This window comes from Rhineura floridana, chromosome 12 (genome assembly GCF_030035675.1).
Source record: "Rhineura floridana isolate rRhiFlo1 chromosome 12, rRhiFlo1.hap2, whole genome shotgun sequence".
NCBI classification, from domain to species: domain Eukaryota; kingdom Metazoa; phylum Chordata; class Lepidosauria; order Squamata; family Rhineuridae; genus Rhineura; species Rhineura floridana.
Genome location: NC_084491.1, coordinates 32,440,845 through 32,460,590, shown reverse-complemented (window position 1 = coordinate 32,460,590; position 19,746 = coordinate 32,440,845). Strand labels below are relative to the sequence as shown.

General features: G+C 41.7%; 1 protein-coding gene across 13 annotated transcripts in view; it reads right to left on the bottom strand.

Annotated features, from left to right (window-relative positions):
• PRDM10 (PR/SET domain 10) overlaps window positions 1–19,746 on the bottom strand; it is a 107,005-nt gene that overhangs the window by 32,721 nt on the left and 54,538 nt on the right. For all 13 annotated transcript variants that reach the window (XM_061592655.1, XM_061592656.1, XM_061592653.1 and 10 more), the window contains 5 exons: window positions 18,133–18,336; window positions 14,207–14,279; window positions 12,886–13,003; window positions 11,042–11,171; window positions 8,785–9,009 (listed from right to left, as the gene is read on the bottom strand). In XM_061592655.1, coding sequence (XP_061448639.1) covers window positions 8,785–9,009; window positions 11,042–11,171; window positions 12,886–13,003; window positions 14,207–14,279; window positions 18,133–18,336 — 750 coding nt within the window. The remainder of the gene's footprint in view (window positions 1–8,784; window positions 9,010–11,041; window positions 11,172–12,885; window positions 13,004–14,206; window positions 14,280–18,132; window positions 18,337–19,746) is intronic.

Here is a 19,746-nt window from a genome sequence, read left to right as displayed (position 1 = left end):
AGTGTAACTCTGTATTTTCCTTGCTCTTTATATAGGATTACAAATGCATGCTATACAAATCTGTATACAGAGCGTTACACCTGTTCTGAACTATAGCAGTTAAGGGAGATTTTACTGTACTAAGCCTGGAATCAGAATTAAAAGGGCAATTGGTAAAATTTTATACCTCTGGAACAGTATACAGGTTTGATTTAGAGTCACTAAACCCAAGGGGAATTTTTGCATGAATTAGTATATGGATTGAACTGTACCTGCAATAAACATTTTCCTGCCCAGTGTGTAATTTTTAGGGTACATACATAGGTTAGTAGTCAATGAAGTCCTACTTACAGTAGAGCCATTCAAATTAATGAACCAAAGTCAGTCATGTCTATTAACTTCAGTGGGTTTACTCTAAGTGCTCTACCCATAATATCATATCTCTGTACCCTGCATGCAAAGTTAATGTGGAACAAGTAACCTCTACAGGATCTATGCTCACAAACAGCATTGCAGATTCTGACTTTATCATTAATCTACAGTGGAAGAGTTTTTTGCTGCTATGTATATGAACTTAATTATACACCCTGAAGTAAAGATAGATATGACATTAGGATAAATTGACAGAATTCCTTAATATTGTTTTGGTTACTATAGCCCCTAGGCAGCCTCAAAACTGAGACAACGAACCAAAATGTAAGCAACAGCCTTCCTGTTAGAGTGTTTCTTTGTCGCAGCAATAGAAGCCTCGTTGCTCCTTTAATAAAATGGTTTCCAGATGCAAATTGATTTTATCCACTGCAAAAAAATTTTTTTTAGAAAGAAGAAAATAAGTCACTTTCTATATCACAGGACAATTCTGTGTGGGGCAAGCATGTAGCCTTGTGATATTTTTAATTAAGAAGCATATATGCATACATGTGTCCACTTTTTACCTTAAAGAAATTATCTGAGGTTGTAAAACTGTTCTGGGATTGAAGGAAGGAAAGGTGAAAGAAGCGTATTGATGATGCCATATATACTAACAAGCAGGGACCACCACAATTAGCATTTGTTTCCCTGTAAGAAAGGAATCAGCTTCCCCTTGATTTCACTTTACAAGTTCCCAAAACCTGTAGAACCGCATCATTTTTTCCTCACAGAGAAGCATGTGCGTTGCTACTAAACCACCTCTGTTGATGTTATGTGTACCTTCGCTCTTAGTACCACTTTCTTTCCATATAAATGGCACTAAAATGTTCAACGTTCTTTTCCCATGTCCTTTTAGTCCTTCTAACCCATTTCAGCAGAGTCTTCTCTTAATATCTGCTTTGGCTTCAGTAGGAACAGTGCACAGCTGGCTTTGCAGTCTTGCTTCAGTAATTAAAGAGGAATTTTGATGTTGGCAGGTAGCTGGTGTGGGAGCCATTTCTATGTTTTTGTACACTAGATCTTCAATTACAAGACAGCAGCGCAGCAGAAGATTGAAAAGGCAACAGGACTCTCTATACCCCCACAGAGTGGGAGAAAACACTAAAGAAAATTTGCACTCTCGGGCTGCAGTTTCTCTTCTATTATTAACCATTGTCTGTTTTCCACTCTACTTCTCAAGACATTAAATATTAATTCTGATCCATACCAACAAGGAAAAAAATCCCAGGGCGAGACTGGGGGAGCAATTGTATTTAACCATGCTAGTTATTAGTATGCACCCCAAATCTCCATATATCAGGCAGCAGATAGCCTCCTTTTGGAAAAGCTTTCATGTTCCCAAGTTAGCATAGCAAGTAGGTATGATGAAGGAAAGTTTAATGCAACATGGACAAAGCTCTGGTTGGAAATGGAAAGTGCCTGTCAGATGCATAGAGCTGATGGGTTTACAGGGGCTTGAAGAACACCTGCCAGGGTCTCTCCTTCAGGTGACCCACCATCCTCTTACACAACACACAGAGCAGCACATGGAACTTCAACATCCTCCATGACAAAAAATATTGGTTGAAATCAGTTTAGGTTTCTCCAGTGCTGGCTAAAAAAAAGGAAAAAGGAAAAGAACTTGTGTGTTCCTTGAACATATACCATGTAAACAGATATGAGGTTTTCTGGATCATGGCTGCTTAGAAGAAACCAATATTCATCCTAAACGCTATTAGAGTTGGCCTTGGCCCTAGGATACCTCTGCTATATGAGCAAGAGCTGTTGCACAGCATACAATAAATGCAATCTAAAGGGCTACATGGTCACTAGTGTTTCTTCTTCTACTCGTCGGCCTCCTCCTCATTGCAGTCCACATAACTCTCTCCACCTACTGCTCCTGATGGTCAGAGGACATTCCAGAGTAGCATTTAATCAAGCGCAAGGGAATGTGGGCAGACGGGAAACTCAGAGTCCTTCTGGATACACTCAGATGCACTGCAGGCATACAGAAGGTTCTTTGGGTCTGAATCAAATATGTCCTTGTTCTTACATGCAAATGATCCCGATCTTCCTCAGCCACTTTCCTGCATGAAAAATTGTTGAATACAGCAGTTATAAGTATATCCAACAGGTTCTTGCAATCCCAGCAGAGTCTGTTCTCTTTTCCAGCTGCTGCAATCTTGTTTTTCCAGCCACTGAATTCACAGGAATTGCTGCCCACTATATCTCACTGTGCTCAGTTCACATGCTAAAATTTCCCTATGGAAATGTATATCCAGGGCAGGCAACAAAGCTCATGCACAGACACAGCTTGTCTAAACCAGTCCTGGACGTCTTAAAGCGAATCATTAGCTCGCAGCCTTTACATGTCTGGAAAAGGAAATAATAAATAACCTACCTCAAAGGACTGTTGAGAGGGTGAACATGATCAAGTGCATAGAGCACTCAGCGAATTAAAACTGCTATAAACATTGTGGCAAAGAACCAGGCAGCCCATTATTTGAACAGAAGCCCAATAATAAGAGAATAAGAACCAAACTACACATCTGGAAATATTACATGGTACATCCATCCAGAGGCAAAACCATATCAGGCCAGAAGTGGGGAACCACATGCTTGAATGTTTCCCTATGTGAAAAAAGAACTCACCTTTCCTGCAGATAGGGAGAAGAGCTTTTTTAACTTTCTAATTTTCTATGTGCAGAAATCTCTCTCTCTCTCTATATATATAGGGCAGGCCTGGAGAACCATTGGCCCTCTAGATGTTGCTGAACTGCAACTCCCATCAGCCCCAGCAAGCACGGATGGGAGTTGTAGTTCAGCAACACCTGGAGGGCCAAAAGAACCCCACACCTGATATAGGGGATACACCTGATGTCCACCACAAAGTGACTGATAAAAGCAGCTACCTAATGGTGGTGGTGGGGGAAACCTGGATGGGCAAATCCAGTGGAAGCTGCATGAAACAACTTGGCAGGCAATTTTATTCACTTAGGGAGGGCAGAGGGAGGGGAACAAAACAAAACAAACCTACCTGCAGCTCCAACTGAGCAGGAAGCATCAGAGCAGAGAAAATATTTGTTACCAAACAGACTGTAAAACAGAAGCCTTGCCTTCTGCAGTGGCCAGTTTCCTGAATGCACTAACAGGCTTGAAGCTTGATATTTCAGCCTTGAGAAGCCTCGCTGTTCCAAAACAAGCGTTTTCTGAAAATGGGGCCCTTTGGAACAAGGGAGCAGGGTGCTATTGTTTTCCCTCCACCACTGCCTTGTCTCATGGGGCTTCTCTGTAATTTCAGTCCTGAATCAGGCCTGAGCAGAGATGCCTCTCAGCAAATAATAGCCTAGAGAGTACCACATAAGATGGGGGGAAACTTTACATATTTTTTCATAAATGCAGGATAAAATCCAGTAAAATTCTTTCTGACATAAACTTCACTGAGATGATAGCCACTGTCATTCATGTAGCACCCTGGAAGGAAAGCTAGCATTATCAGACTGCAAGGCTCTCGTAGTGGGAAAAATAGGGTATGTCAGGTTCTGCCATAATCTCTGCCAAAAGTATTAAATCCCTTTGTTAAACTTTATATTAAGTGGGACAGTTTCTTCTAGTCCTGTTCCAATCATCAATCTGGAACATAATCATCTTCCATTATTATCATCATTGGGTTGTATTCAACTAAATCCTACTCGGAGTATTCCCACTGAAATTAGTGAACCTGTCTATTAACTTCAGTGGGTCTAATCTGAGAAGAGCTAGCATTGATGATTACCCACAATTTATTATCATCAATAAAATTTTAAGGCTTTGATTTGTACTTCCTATCATATATTCATTTCTATCTCCTGTCTCATATATTCATCCTCACGACAGCCCTTTCAGGTAGGCTAGGCCGAGAAATAGTGATGTATACAAGGACCACCTTGTCCACTTCAGGGATAATCTGGAATGTAAACCAGTTTTCCCACTCCATACCTAAAGCCGACACTCTTCTCTACTGGCCTCTCACATTGGCCTTTTATACACCCATTGCTACCAGTCTGCTTAAAAGGCCCCTGTGACTCACTGGTAAGTTCATATCCTTCATCGTTTGGGAAGTGTGCTAACAAAAGTGACAGCTGGGGAATAGGAAACAAGGAAAACATTTAACAAAAGCATCAAAATTAAATGGTAAGGCATTAGGGGCCTCAAGTCTGGAGACTCTAGCAATAGGATCCAGTTACCTTACTCTCGGCACTACTCTGACAGCTTGCCAGTGGCTCTCATCACATTTGGGCAGCAAATTCCATAAGCTAATTATACATTGTGTGAAGAAGTACTTTCATTTGTCCTAAATCTGCTGCCCTGAATTCCACTGAGCGAAACTGACTATTATGAGAGAGGAAGAAAACCTTCTTTCTATCCACTTTATCCACATCATTCATGCTTTATAAATCTCCATCATGTCTGCCCTTTGACATCATCTTTTCTAAATGAAAAACCTAAAAATGCTTTCACATTTCCTGATAAGGAAGCTGTTCCAACTGCTTGATCACTTTAGTTGCCATTTTCTGCATCTTTTTCAGCTCTAAAATACCCTTCTTAAGATAACAACCAGAATTGCAAAAAAATATGCTAAATGTGGCAGCACTAGGTAAGAGATTTACAATATCAAGCAGTTTTCTTTTCAATCCCCTTTTTTCATATTTCCCCAAAATGGAATTTGCTGTTTCCTTTGCCACCACAAAATAAGTGGACATTTTCATTGAGCTATCCATCACAACCCCAAGATGTCCTCCTTGGAGAGTCACAGTCATTTCAGATTCCGTCAGGGTACATATGAAATTGGATTTCTCTCTCTCTCTCTCTCATATATATGCCACATTTTACACTTCCTTCATTAAAGGTTAGTTGCCATTTTGTTGTCTTCTGGAAGAGACCATTTTGGAGTTCTTCACAATCTGCTCAAGTTTCCACCATCCTTCACCATTTGGTGACATCTACAGACTCGGCTGCCTGACTTTTCACTCCAAATCATTTATGAATAAATTAAATAGCGCAGGTACAAATGCATATCTTCAAGGGACCCATCTGTTAGCTTCCCTCCCTTGAAGGCAAATGATCCTTCAGGAACCCAGGACTCAATGCTATTTAGGGCTGTGAAGGTTAAGTACCACTACCTTGAATTGTGCCCAGAAATGGACTGGGAGCAACATAGTCAATCTCTGTGGCATATTTGTGAGTTTGTTTTAGAGTCATCCTGGACTACCTGCAGAACAGCCACTCTTTGCATGTGGCTCAATATCGTTTGGATTGCACAGCAGCATCTGTTTAGAGCTGGAGAGTGGCTGCTACTGGTGGTGGTGCTGCTGCTGCTGGAAAGAGGGCTGGACTATGTGACCCTTTGTTCCCGTCCAGTTTTATTATCCTAATCCAAGCTGCTCCAATGAGACAATTTCCATATTTCCCTGTTAGGAGCAAAAGGGGTCAACCTGGAGTGCCGACTCTTCATACATCACTAGGAGAACTTGAGGCAAGAGGGAACTGCAGGCAGTTTAGGCCAGTCAGCAGTGGTCACCAGGCTGAATCCTGCCCAGCCTAGAAGCCATGTAACCAAAAGGCAATCAACCACTTTCAGCTTCCTTTATCTAGCCTCCAAGGCTTTACCACTCATGGAAGCCATTTGACTTTCCCACACTGTTCTATGCCTACATACTCATGGGCCTATCCCATCTTGCTCATGTGCCCACTTTGTTTAGTCAGTTTGGACCCCTATCCATCAATGCTGCCTTAGCCCCTTTACTGTGCCAGAGCCCGCTCCTACCAAGGCTAACATTAACCTATAAAACACAGACCAAGTTTCAAAGAACTCCTTCAGTGGAATTATGGACTTTTCCCCACTCTGAATAGCAAATCTTCTCAGTTTCAAACACAGCATGCCATGTGGGGCTATTAAAAAAAAATCAAAACTCCTACAAGTACATGAAAGTAGGAGCAGGGGTATCCTCCCTTTTAATCTACATATATGATGAGGAACTATGGCCAAAATCCATTCAGGAGGTAGCAAGGTGTGGCATGCCAACACAGTCTGTAAAACAAGGAAATGAACCTTGTCTAACACTGCAGAAGATGGAAACTCCATATAGCAAAGTTTAATCCCACTGCAGGGCCAAATACACAAGCAGCCTACAAATACCAATGTCATAATCTGTAATGGAGCCCTATAAAATTTAGTTTTCACATAAGTGATACATATAGAATATCATTCAGTCTTGAATATCCAGATACTTCTCACAAAAATCCATTAGTGATTCTAGCCCAATGCATTTCAAGCTGAAGTAAAAAAAAAATTCAGGGAATGTTGAGAATCATTTCTTGTCCAACCTACTTCTGGAATGCTATGAAATCATCTAAAGTAAGACAATAAGTGATTTTTTTAAATACAAGAAATTTAAAAATGCAAGATTCTTGAAGAAACAATTATATGAATAAAAGCTATTCAATGTGCATTGCTGTTTCTGTATTTAGGAAGGTGAACATTCCAAGTTTTACTCTTCATGTGACAATCCTGTCCGTGGAGTAAGTTCTTTAATGGTGTTGAATCATTCTGGTGTAATTAACTTAAACCTTGCTCATTTTCTTTAAGGCAGCCACAGACTTTTTTTTTTAAAAAAAATGCTCACTACAAATGAATTAAAGTTCAACCTGTTTGCAGCTGTTTGTTGGGTTTTTTAAATCAAAATCTTATGCACAGAAAAGCAGGGGTGGGGAAAAAAGATTTCAAGCTACATCAAATGATCTCCCTACTGAATAGTTTGGAGGATGACTTGTCTGAATTTCTCTCTTACACTTGGCAGAAGAGCAGCACGCTGCTGCCAGAAAGGAGAGGTTCAAAGTGTTTGTTCTTGGTATGCAAAGTTCTCAATGTAGCCCTTAATCTCACAAAGGAAGAGGCGAGGTCTGCAGCCCCGAGAAAGAATTTTAACATTAAAAATAATATTTGCCGTATGAGGAAAAATGGATACGAGCCAAGGTCATGGTGCCTCTTTGGCAATGTCTTTTAGTGCCAAGAGAGCTGCGACATACACACAGATGGTGCTGCAAGCAGGCCACACCATCTCATCTGGCTGTTTGGAATACTCCCACCTGCCAGCCTGGATGAACTAGATTTCCAGGAAAGAATCAAGAAGCAAATGAACATCAAATTGATGCCCAGTTCTTCCTTGCAAAAGGCACTAAGCAATCTGTGAGAAGTGTGTCTTTTCAGGGAAATGGGATGTGCTGAGCCTGAAATGCCATGCTAGAAGTTTAAAGATTGGCACCAATTTAAGGAAAAAGGTCAGCAATAACCAGCAGGCAAATCAAGCATCCACAAAGAGGCAGCAACCTCTTTGTGTGAAGTCAGCCTGTCTTTTTACAAGCGATGAGATGTGCTCAGCCTGAAATGTCGCATGTAGGAAGTTTAGAAACCGACACCAATTTCAGGTAAAAGGTCATTACTATCTAACAGGCAAATCAAGCTTCTAGTAGAAAATGCTAAGTGAGAAATTATCAGCAGGGCTGTGTGTGTTTTACATCAAACCATCCTTCCCCAGTTTTGAACTAATGACACTCTAATTCTATACCCAGCAACAAATATAAAAATTAAGTAAATATATGTGTTTACTTAAATATACTTATACAGATTTATGTATTTACCTGGCAAAAACTGCAGTGTTTACAAGATACAGATTTTCATAAAATTCAGATATTTTTTTCTTTTGGAAAGGCAAAAGAATGCAAGGAATGAAAGGAATGGGGAGGAAAGGTATGGAGATTGGGGTAAATAGACCAACAGAGATTGCCATGGAAATTATTTGTGGCACTGAAGCCTTGGCCACTGACTGCTAGGTCTATCATCTTCTACCCTCTGGTGTCTGAGCTTGTGACCAAAAATCACTAAAACCCTTTGCTTTATAAACTGAAATCTGAGATTCTCCGGGCATCAGTTTTTCACCATATGCCAGTATAGTGTACAAATAAGATTACCATTATTTTTACTAGCCCTGCTTCTGAGCTGTTAGAGCAAAGGGTGGTGGTCAATGTGGTGCCCTGCAGATGTTGTTGGGACTACAACTGCCATCAGCCCCAACCAGCATGGCCAGTCATCACAGGCGATGAACGTTGTAGTCCAGCAACTTCTGGAGGGCACCACATTGGCAACCCTTTCTTTACAGAATAGCCTGTAATGCAGAAATTAAGGAGGCAAAAACATTTTAAGCAAGGAAATAAAATCATGGGGAAAAACTTTGCCTGCTTAATTTCTGTGTATCAGTCTGCTGTCTAAAGGCACAGTAAACAGAGCCAGTAAAAATGGTGATGACCTTAACAGCAAACCAATAGACGTGTGGGGAGTACAAACAACCCTAGCCAGCTGCCAAGTTCTTCACTTACCCGGATACGCTTCGCTCGGCGCATGTCGTCTGCGGTCATTGTGCTCTGGGTAGCCACCACAGTCTGTTCATGCGGCTGGAGCTGTAATGGGTGGCTCTCAGGCTCTTGATCCAATGACGACGGCGTTTCCTGTGGCACCGCCGTTTGTTCCTGTTGGTCCAGTCCATTCAGCGTGGTTTGCCCAGCCTCATCAAACTGCTCCTTGCTGGAGAAATGCAGCAAGTCCTGAAATTGCAGATCAAATAGGTAGCAGTTATATCCCCCACCCATTGTACCATAATACAGCAATGGCTGTAACCCAGACTGCTGGCTTTAGAGTGCTAATCCATTGCATACCAAGAGAAGGACATGATTTTTCAGAATTGTCCTCATCTTGCTAAAAGTTTGCAATACAGAATTACCTCTGAGCAAATTCCTGCTGGGGTGCTTACTCTCAAGTAACCCACTGGAGGAACAGAATGGAGATAAAGACTTTTCTTTAACTCCGCTCCCTAAGCTTTTCCCATTAAGTGAAGGGAATAATTTTAAAGATAGGTGGCTGCATCCAAAATATCCTGCCAAGAACTGCTGCTCATCAGAAATGGATTGGTGGGGTAGGGAGGAGAAAGAGAGGCTGCCTCCCACCCCTTCTCGTCTCTGTCTATTTTTGAGGAAAGGCAAGAATAAGCAACATCCTCAATGTAGCCACTTTTGATATAAAGTTCAGGGAAGGGATGTGGAACTGCTTGGTGGCAATGACTACTCACCCCTTTCCTCCAGAAAACAGAGTGCAACTTTGCAGGACAGAACCAGGAAGTAGGAGACAAAAGGTGATGGCTCAAGTAAGGCACACTCTCCTTCTTTAAGCACTAGCATCGGATCGCATAAAAAGCTGCTGCTGCACACATGCCCTCTTGAAAGGTTTTCTTAAGTATTCTTATTAAACATAAACCTAAAAAGCAGCTTTTGGAAAATGCCAGAAATTGTTACAATGTGTTGATGTAAGTATCATGCACATTCAAACTTGCTTCATCTGGCAAGCTAAGCATAAGAGGAGCCCAATGAATATAAAAGTTCTAAAATTTAAAAGTGTGAGCAGCTTCATCCATGAGGGCAGGGCCAAGGCTATTAACAGTTATGTGGGCTGAAGCAGGGCTCAGAGAGGCACAGAGCTTTCCTGAGCAAAGTCTTTTGACTGCACACCTCACTCTTTCAGAGACTCAGACACTTTCCTGGGCTCGTCCTTTGAACACAAGCTCAAGGATTTCTCATCCAAAAATTAGGCTTGCTTGGAAACTGCACATTGCAAGTGCAATGCACTAAAAATAGGCAAAAATAAATGAAAAACCTTTGAAAAGAGTGCTGAAAATTGGTGGTGGCAACATTTCCCCTAAACTGACTATAATTTCAGCTCAGCTCCAACTGGATCCTCCTCGAGGCTTTGAATAAAACTCATGGACTCCAATCTAGTGATATTTGGAGGGCATGGGTACTGCAACATGCACATAGATGGGAATTCCTCTTAATGCATCAATCTGTATCTCCACTGAAATGAATGGGAGAGCTCCTCACACAAGAGCCACATTGGCACATAAGCTCTAGACCAGGAGAATGACATGTCAGATATTCCAGAGAGCCCATGATTGTGTTGTTTCCCCCAACTTCTGGGAAATATGTGGCCTGCGTATGAGCAAAGCAGGCAGAAAACTAGGGCAACTACTCCATCTCTCCTCCACCTTGATTACTGCCAAAACAATATGAAATAATCAAAATAATTAAATGATACATCAAACTATAAGAATTAAATCTACTGCAAGGTCAGACTCTGGAGGACTTGAGCCAGGACCCTTGCAGGTCAGGCATCCATTTTCTATTCCCTGCATTATCAGAGTCATTTCTCAGAGGAGAGTACTATAGCAGTTCATTCCAGAATACTAAGACCATGGACTAGAATCCTCTTGGTCTGGGAATCAGGAGATCCTGGAAAGCCAATTCCATGTGACTGCCTGCTATATAACTTCAATGTCTGTTGTACATGTTCAGTACTGGCAATTTGCCACTGACAGAAGCTACTGACCTACCCCCTCCTGGATTACTTGCTTGCCTGTTCATGTTGCCCCCAGTATTTGCCATTTCTCCGGTTCTTGGACACAGCATGACATGAAGCTAGTTCTGGATCAACTTTATATGGACTGGGGGAATGACCAGGAATGAGATTAAGCAGACCCATTCTCCAGTTTTCATTGGATACATGTTTGCCCACTCCCATCAACTATACCTGTGTCCCTTCTGCACATTTCCCTCCATTTTCACTGGTTACTTCTAAGCGCATAAATTTAGGAGGGCGACCTGGTCGCCTGCCAGGTCCAAATCTTCGTTTCCCTCGTCCACGGCCTCTGCCTCTTGCTCTGCAAAATGTAAAAAAGTCTGGGTTAAAGGAGAGGGATCTGCATTTGGCAGTCTTGTCAAACACTTAACCGGTCCAATCAGTTTGACAAAAGTCTTCCAACCATAAAATCTGGAAAAGCTTTGTTATCTATCAGCTGGCAAAGACATATATTCATGTGGTTATAAGGAGTATGGAAACAGGTTGTATGAAGGGCCAAACAGCCCAGCATCCAGTTTCCAACAATGGTCAACCAGATGCTTCCAGGAAGCTCATTAGCACAGGAACAGTCTGAGTAAGACCATTAGTCCATCAATTCAGAACTGTCTAGACTAACTGGCAGTGCCTCTCCAGGGTTTCATATAGCGAATCTCTGCTAGCCCTACCTAGAGATGCCAGGGATTGAATTGGGACCTTCTGCATGCAAAGTAGATGCTCTACCACTGAGCTACAGTCCTTCCCCAAGAAGCAGAGCATGAAAGCAAGAACCCTCCCCTCTTGTTTGTCTCTAGCATCTGGTATCCAGAGATATACTGCTGCTGGAATATGGTCCAGATTGTTGATATGATATAAAACATGTCAATTCAGTTCACAGATGGACAAGCTGTGATGCCAGAGCTGCATGTGGCTCTCAACCTCATTTTATCTGGCCCCAAATACCTCCTGAGGCTGCCCCATGCCTTCAGAGTCCCTTCCTTCCTGTGCACTTTCTCATTTTTCCTGGCTTTTGAAAATGTTTTCTCCTCCTTCTATGTAGTGCCAAGACAAGTGGAAGGAGCATTTTACTTGCTTATTTCAAAGCTTTTTTTCCTGGTTCTATAGCTTGGAGAAAATAAATCCCCTGCCAGCTTTCTAAGAACAAAATGGTAGACTTCAGGTTTCATAACACACTAAAGTCAGAAAGGAATTATGTTCATTTGTTTTCTGGAACAGTAGCTGTATTGGTCTGTTGTATTTTTTTAAAAATCCCCTGTATATTTATTTGAAAGTAATACCCTCAAACCCTGTGGGGCTTACTTCTGAGAAGACCTGCATAGGATTGGGGATTCTACTCTGAGGCAGCCATGGTGAACATTTAAGGAAAACAGACTTTCTTTTGGTTTGGTCAATCCAGAAAGTTTTTGTCCCTGGCTCTGCCCATTATCAGCTCTGGCTCTGACCCACACAGAAACACACAGTGACATGGTTCAAAGTATCAAACACTGGGATGGTCCATGAGGACCTCTCCTATCTCTTACTGGCATGGATGACTTCTCACAATAAGGCAACCACCCACCTCTGCCGCAGAGATCTCCCAATGGGCCATTAGCTATTCAGCATGGGGGAATGCACAGGTATGCTGCAATGTATTAGCCTCTGAACCCAAATGGACTTGGGCAAAGGGATGCAAGACAAGACCACTCCTACAGTCAAGGAGGACACAAGCCTGAAAGACACTCCCTGATTACATTGTAAGTTATTCTGCCGCCTACTTAACTTGCTGTTATCCTGGCCTTTTGAACCTTTGGAATATATAGAAATTGAAATTAGCCCCCATCTTCTACATGGCATTGGAGCAATCCACCCCATTCTTGGGAAGGAGACAAACACCTGAGTCCAAGAGATTGTGCCACACAACCTATATCTCTGTACATTCTTCCTCAGAAATCTGTTTCTCTCTCCTCTGCTTTCAAACAAGAGCCTGCAGGGAACAACTTTAGGTTTGAAAAGCTGAGCTTCTGCACACTGATAAATACCTGCTGAAGAAGTCCAGCTTTTCATCATGGGAGTTCAGATGCTGCTGGAGCTGTTCCGAGCTCATGAACCGTCGATTGCACTCATAACACGGCCAGTTTTTTTCTTGCTCTCGGAGAACTGCGTTTTCAGGTTAGACCAATCGATAAGGAAAACTTCAGACACCATCAAGCTTTCAAGATTTCTACCAAACAGTCCCTCCCACCCAGTACTTTCATTGGGCCACAGAGATCAGGATGCTACGGAACATGGCTCCACACATCTTTTGCTCACAGGCTATATCTTCTCCTCCTCTAACGTGAGTGAGTTTCAGAAGGTCAAAGAGGATGACAAGCAGACAGGGAATACATCCCTTCTAGTTCTTCCACTTTACAAAAGTACTCAGGAGCTCAGCAGATTACCCATTGGAAAGAGCCCTTCTGGTTACTGCTGTAACTTAAATTCTGCATTCCAAATAAATTATTCACTTCTACAACATTTACTTTGCAAAAACTCACTCAATTTCCATGTTTTACTCTTAATTAAATATTTTGCGTTTTGCACAAAGAATTATTGGCTAGGAGAGGGCAGGAATTAAATATATTAACTACTGAGGATAGTAGGAGGGGTATGGGGGAGGAAACATTCCTGGAATCTAAGAAGAAAAGTTAGAAAATCATGCAGGGTATTTGCCCTATCTATTGCAGCTTTGGAAGATATTAGATGCAGCCAATTGAATATGGTTGCTGCAGAAATTGCTTGAAATACATGTGAATTGCATGGAAATGTCCACAGTGCACCAGCCAGCACATTTTCAAACATCTCTCCATCATGAGAACTTAATGCCTGCATTTTTGTTTTAAAAGACGTGGAAATTCTCAGGAATGGAAATTCTGTGCCACAGTAAATCATAGAAGATGAATTGCTCAATCTGTAGGTCAGTCTAGATTTCTGAGGTTTAGTATTTATCAGAATCTTTCAGTAAAGCCACTAGAATCTGTATGTTTTTCTAGTTCCTTCCCCCCCATAAAGATTCAAGCTGACAGCGGCTGCACACCATCCATCATAGTGATGGGAACTGAGAGGAGCGGTTTTTTTGGTACTTCAATTTAGGCCATGTTTGCCAACACCAGCTCTTACCATTGGAATCAATAAAATGCAACCTCTACTAATGTGTACCACTAATTATGTAGAAATGTATTTAACAACAAACAAAACTTGGCAATATAGCCTCAACATAGATCAAATTATTATTCGAGTCTAGCTGGATGTTCTGCTATTGCTATTAAGTGTTGTAACATACCTCTGATTTAAAAATTCAGTTGAAAAAGCAAAAAGAAATACCTTTCCTTTCCTCCTCAGATACATCATGGATTTTCTGACTGACAAATTCAGCATATGAAGCAGCATACCACACCTGCAGCAGATGGACATGAAATTAATTAAAATTTCACCAGAGTCTGAAAAAAACACAATTTGTCTGTCACATTTGTAACCTGGCCCCTTCCACAAAGGAGATCAGGGCAGCACCCACAGAGGTTATCTTGTTTTATCATCATCACAACCATCTTGGGACATTATCTAGGCTGGGAGTGAGTGACTGGCCCAGCATCCCTAAGAAAGCATCTTGGCACAGCAATGATTGCAGTCCATGTCGTTCTGGTCCAAGTCAGACACTCAGTTCACTGTAAAACAGCTGGGCCCTACTGGTAAATTTCTGGTTAAATCAGCAAGGATTTCCCATTCCTTATTGTTTAACAATGGCAACAACAAAATGATCCCCCCGGTCCCCATATTATACAGCTGAAATGGGGGGGGGGGGAACTGAGATGAGGGTAATCCACTTATTTTTGTGGAGGAACTGAGAGTTGAGTTCAGGTACCCAAAGAAAATTCTAGGCTCAGAATTCTTTCATTCCACATGTATATTTTTTGGGGGGAGGGGGTTGCACCTGACTCCTGTTGGTGGATTTCAGGATTTCTAGTAAAAACCGAAGTAGATCCCTGAAGTCTGCCCATGCCTGCACTACATCACGCAGCTCTCACTTGAATTTGCCAGCATTTTACTATTCATTTTATACATACAAGGATGGCACTGACATGAAAGGGAGAGAAAAAAAATCAAGAACATGTGTCTTTAGGAGCTCCAAAAACAAATTTTTGTACGAGTGTCAAGAGGCCTTTTAAGCATGTCAAGCCCTCAATGTTCTTAAAAGATTGTTCCTATAAGGATTTATTTCATCTTATTTCAAATGCTGCATGGCACGCATTCTGTGAGGCAGTGTGGTTGAGTGGTTCGACCTTCATCACAAACTCTCATTCATTGATTGTCATGATAATGAATGTATGCGGGGGTGGGGGAGCCCTTTTCAAAATGTCACAAGTAATACTGCAAGAAAAAAGAATATGCTTCTCTCTTTTATCTCTTGGATTTCACCTTTCACATGCTCTTAGGTAAAACCATTTAAAACAAGTGAAAACAAAATAATACTAGCAGCACTTCCAATAGTGATATAGGGCTTTCAAAGGTATCTTAAAAACAAGCAAAACACATGTCCAGAAGATTGGTGAGGAATAAAACAACTGGGGATTGGAGGGGTGGCGTTTCAGGGAATAGTGGATGGCAGGGGAAGGCTAAAGCCTCTGCCTGCTTTCCACTGCAAAGTGTCCCCTCCCTAGGACGACTTGCAATGCAGAAGGGGCTTTCAGGCTATGTAACATCCAGGCACAGCATATATAATATGGATTTATTGGTCAATAGCGTCATCCCCACCATGCTATGGACTAAGGCAGAGAGAGGTAAGGCAGGGGCTAAAGCTAGAACACACACCACAAGTTACTGCTTAGTCCTGTCAAGCTCTTAAGAACATAATAATATAAGAAGAGTGTGCTGGATACCGCCAATGGCCCATTTAGTCCAGCATCCTGTTCTCATAGTGGCCAATCAGATGCCTGAGTGGGAATCCCAAAAGCAGGACATGAGCGCAACAACACTCTCCCCACTTGTGATTCAGAGCATCTGGCATTCGGGAGCATACTGCTTCTGACAGTGGAGGGAGAACACAGCCCTCATGGCATGTGAGGGCCTTAGACTCTGATCCCTCCCAGACATTTCAAGAGCGTTCAGGATTAGGATGCAAGACAGAAAAGGAAGCAGAGACTGCAGGAAACAGGAAAAACCGGGATGGCAGTACTCATCTTTTGACTGCCCTCCAGATCTCAAGCTGTAAGCTTAATATAAAAAGCTATTCTCCCAACTGTTCCCTCTAAGTTCCACTTGGTTTGTTTTTAGCATAGGATAAAAATAACTTCATGATGATTAGAATCACAAGCAGAAAAGTCGGATTATCATACACACAGGCCAGACTGCAGACCTCAGAGGCACGCTGATTGAAGTAAATGGTACCTCATTATTTGACAAAGTCCTTGACATAAAGAAAAGCCAATCATATTCATGGACAGGCACAGCAAAGTGCCACAAAGGAAAAGTGGAAGAGGGAATTAAAAGTAAACCAAGATGCTTCAGTGCACTTTCATTTTAAACTTAAAAAAAACACCAGGAGATGTATGATATCAGACTCATTTCAACCTCCAATTTCCTTATGCATTCAAGGTGAATCAGTGGCTGGAGTGAGCAGTCAACAGACCCAAGCAAGACCAAAAGGTTTTGACTCACCTTCTCCTGTATCTCTGCGTAAGTGAACAGCCAGGTTGTTATTTCCAGTAGGTGGAGTTCACAAACCCACAGAGGCCCCAAAGTGATTCAATACAGACAATAAACCATGTGGCCCATACACCCTTGAATGCTTTGACTATGTAGACAGGATAGTGGTCTCAGAATTGTGATTGAATAAAACAAATCCTGAGGATAATTCTGAGTGTTCTCCACTATATTGATTAGTGCAGATATAATATAGGTTCCAAACAAACCCAGTTTGCAAATCAGTAGCCAGCCTCACAATTATACAGAATCATAGAATAGTAGAGTTGGCAGGGGCCTATAAGGCCATCAAGTCCAACCCCCTGCTCAATGCAGGAATCCAAATCAAAGCATTCCTGACAGATGGCTGTCCAGCTGCCTCTTGAATGCCTCCAGTGTCGGACAGCCCACTACCGCTCTAAGTAATTGGTTCCATTGTCATATGGCTCTAACAGTTAGGAAGTTTTTCCTGATGTCCAGTCAAAATCTGGCTTCCTGCAACTTGAGCCTATTATTCTGTGTCCTGCACTCTGGGACGATCGAGAAGAGATCCTGGCCCTCCTCTGTGTGACAACCTTTCATGTACTTGAAGAGTGCTATCATATCTCCCCTCAGTCTTCTCTTCTCCAGGCTAAACATGCCCAGTCCTTTTATTCTCTCCTCATAGGGCTTTGTTTCCAGTCCCCTGATCATCCTTGTTGCCCTTCTCTGATTGCATGCTTCTGCTTTCCTTTCCCAATCCAGAATAATCCCTCTCCCAATCCTTTCCTGATTAACACAAACCATAATTCCCTCATAAACCAAGGAATGAATCCATGGTTAGAAGTGAGGTTGAGCGAGTCACACATCAGAACTTAAGAAGCCTGCAACAGTAAATGTGTACCCTTAACTATGTGCTCCACTGAATACAACTGGCCCTTATCAGTTTTTATCAATGGAAACTTTAAATGATTTATCTACTTTCTGAAGCTACACCCTTCATTTAAAAAATAAGTCTCCTAGGGAACAGATTCCTTCAGTGGGTGAGCACAATAAACTATCACTGCATCCCAAACAAGTAGCAGGACAGTGGCCAGATGCAAAAGAGACTGGGCTCCTGCACCTTTAATAGTTGTGCAGGAGAGGGAATTTCAGTAGGTACAGCTTGCATGACAAGGTACACCTGCTAAAATTCCTTCTTCTACAAAATTATTAAAGGCGCAGGAACCCGGTCCTCTTTTTCACATAATCATCCTAGGTTGAGGGCAGACCAACTAAAAAGGTAAGTAAATCAGAGGTGGTTATTTCATTCTGTTACTATGCATATCGCATAAAGAGCAGCACGTTTCCAAAGAGTAGGGTGTGGCATGGGACGCAAAGCCATATTGATGGTGATGCTGCAGCTATTTTATTGTCTTTACTTGGCAGCCATCGCAGCTAGCCAGCCAAACTTCCTAGTATGACTACTGCCCCATTGCACCAAGGAGACCTTCTATCAGGCTGGAAAGCTGTTCTGTTCTGTTTCGGGGGGAAATGCATGCAACCTATTTTCACCCTGCAAAAGAAGCTATATAATGAAGGTTGTCCCTTACCTTGAGTTCCTGTTTGGGCTCAACATTTTTAATTGTAGTGTAATAAATATGATGGCCATATTGGTAGGCTACTAGATTTTGTTCCAGGTGATTTTGGGCAGGGCGCACAAACATCATCCAGTTGCAAAGAGCCTCACTAGACAGTTCAAACCAGAGATCCTCTTGCAGGCCCCTGTCTTTTCTGTCACCTTTGTCAAGGGACACCTAAAGAAAAATTAAATATATATATACACAAAACAGATCAGTGTGATGCGACCCCTATGAAAGGAACAGTTTTCATCATAAATTCAGGTAACTAGAAAAAAATATTTAGGAGCAGAGATAGCATGAAGCTGCTGAGGAGTGACAGATTTGACAGCATTTTTTGTTAGCTTGCATCATAACCTAGGTTGCTTAAGTCATTATAAACGGTGTTTATCTCATATGTGATATCATGCAAATGGAGCACCATATTGCAAGAATGAGTGTGCCTGGACCCATTTACATCTATGAGCTTGTCATAGATTACTTTGTCTCATGTCATTTACTTCAGTTGATTGATTCAGGTATGCTATCTAAGCTTTCAATAACGGTAGGGTTACCAACCGTACTCTTTTAAGAGTACATGTACTCTTCTTGAGATGGTGCAACAGCATACTCTTGCTTTTCACTTATCGAAGCCAAATGTACTCTTTTTGAAATGACAAAATGATGGTAACCCTAAATAATGGTTCATTCAGTTTTTTATCTCAGCTTGCAAAACAGACTTTTTTATTGCACTGGACTTCTGTGTGCATGTGTGAATATACAGTTTTGGCAAGTAAGCATATATAAATAAATAAATAACATTAAATACACACATATTTCTCCATAGGACTGCCAGGGCCCATGGGACAGCCTGGGAAGTCCTGACGGAGACTCCATCGCCAGTCCTCCCCGCCCCATGTTTAAATCAGGGAAGGGATCAGCAGCGAATGATGAGTTCACAATGAGTAGGCAAAAACAAAGTTGAGGTGGGGGCAAATTTGGGGGGGGGAGTGTGGCCTTGACATAAGCTTTGGGAGGGAGGGGATGTTGTTGAACTGTTGAAATTTGAACCCCCTTATTTTGAAACTCAGTGCTATCACTAACATTTGCTATTAAATTAAACTTGAATTCTGCCAGCAGATATCTGTTTCCTGCTTTCACTGGTAATTCTCCCTCTTCTTAATTAAAACCTGAAGAGGTTATAGACCTCTTACACAACGTACTTCATGCTGTAGTACAACAACAATTTTAATAACTCTGTGACTCAGTAAGGACTGAGTGTTTACATATAGACAGAGATTTATACACATTGTCTGCTTCATGCATTTGATGAAGCAGGCTCTCATTTTTTAAAGTTCATGCCATAATAGTCTTTAAGTTAGCATGAGACTTGTTTCTGATCATTATGTCTTCTCCATAAGAAAGTGGGATTACTACATATTGAATGCAAAGATGCTTCTGACACTACATGAAATATGTGTGTCTTGCCTCTTATATATTTGCATTGTGTACTGGATATGTATGAATGCATGATTATGTCATTTCCATTTCTTATGAGCATGTGGAGTTCCTTCCAGGGAACTGTATAGCACAAAATGCTTTTCTTAT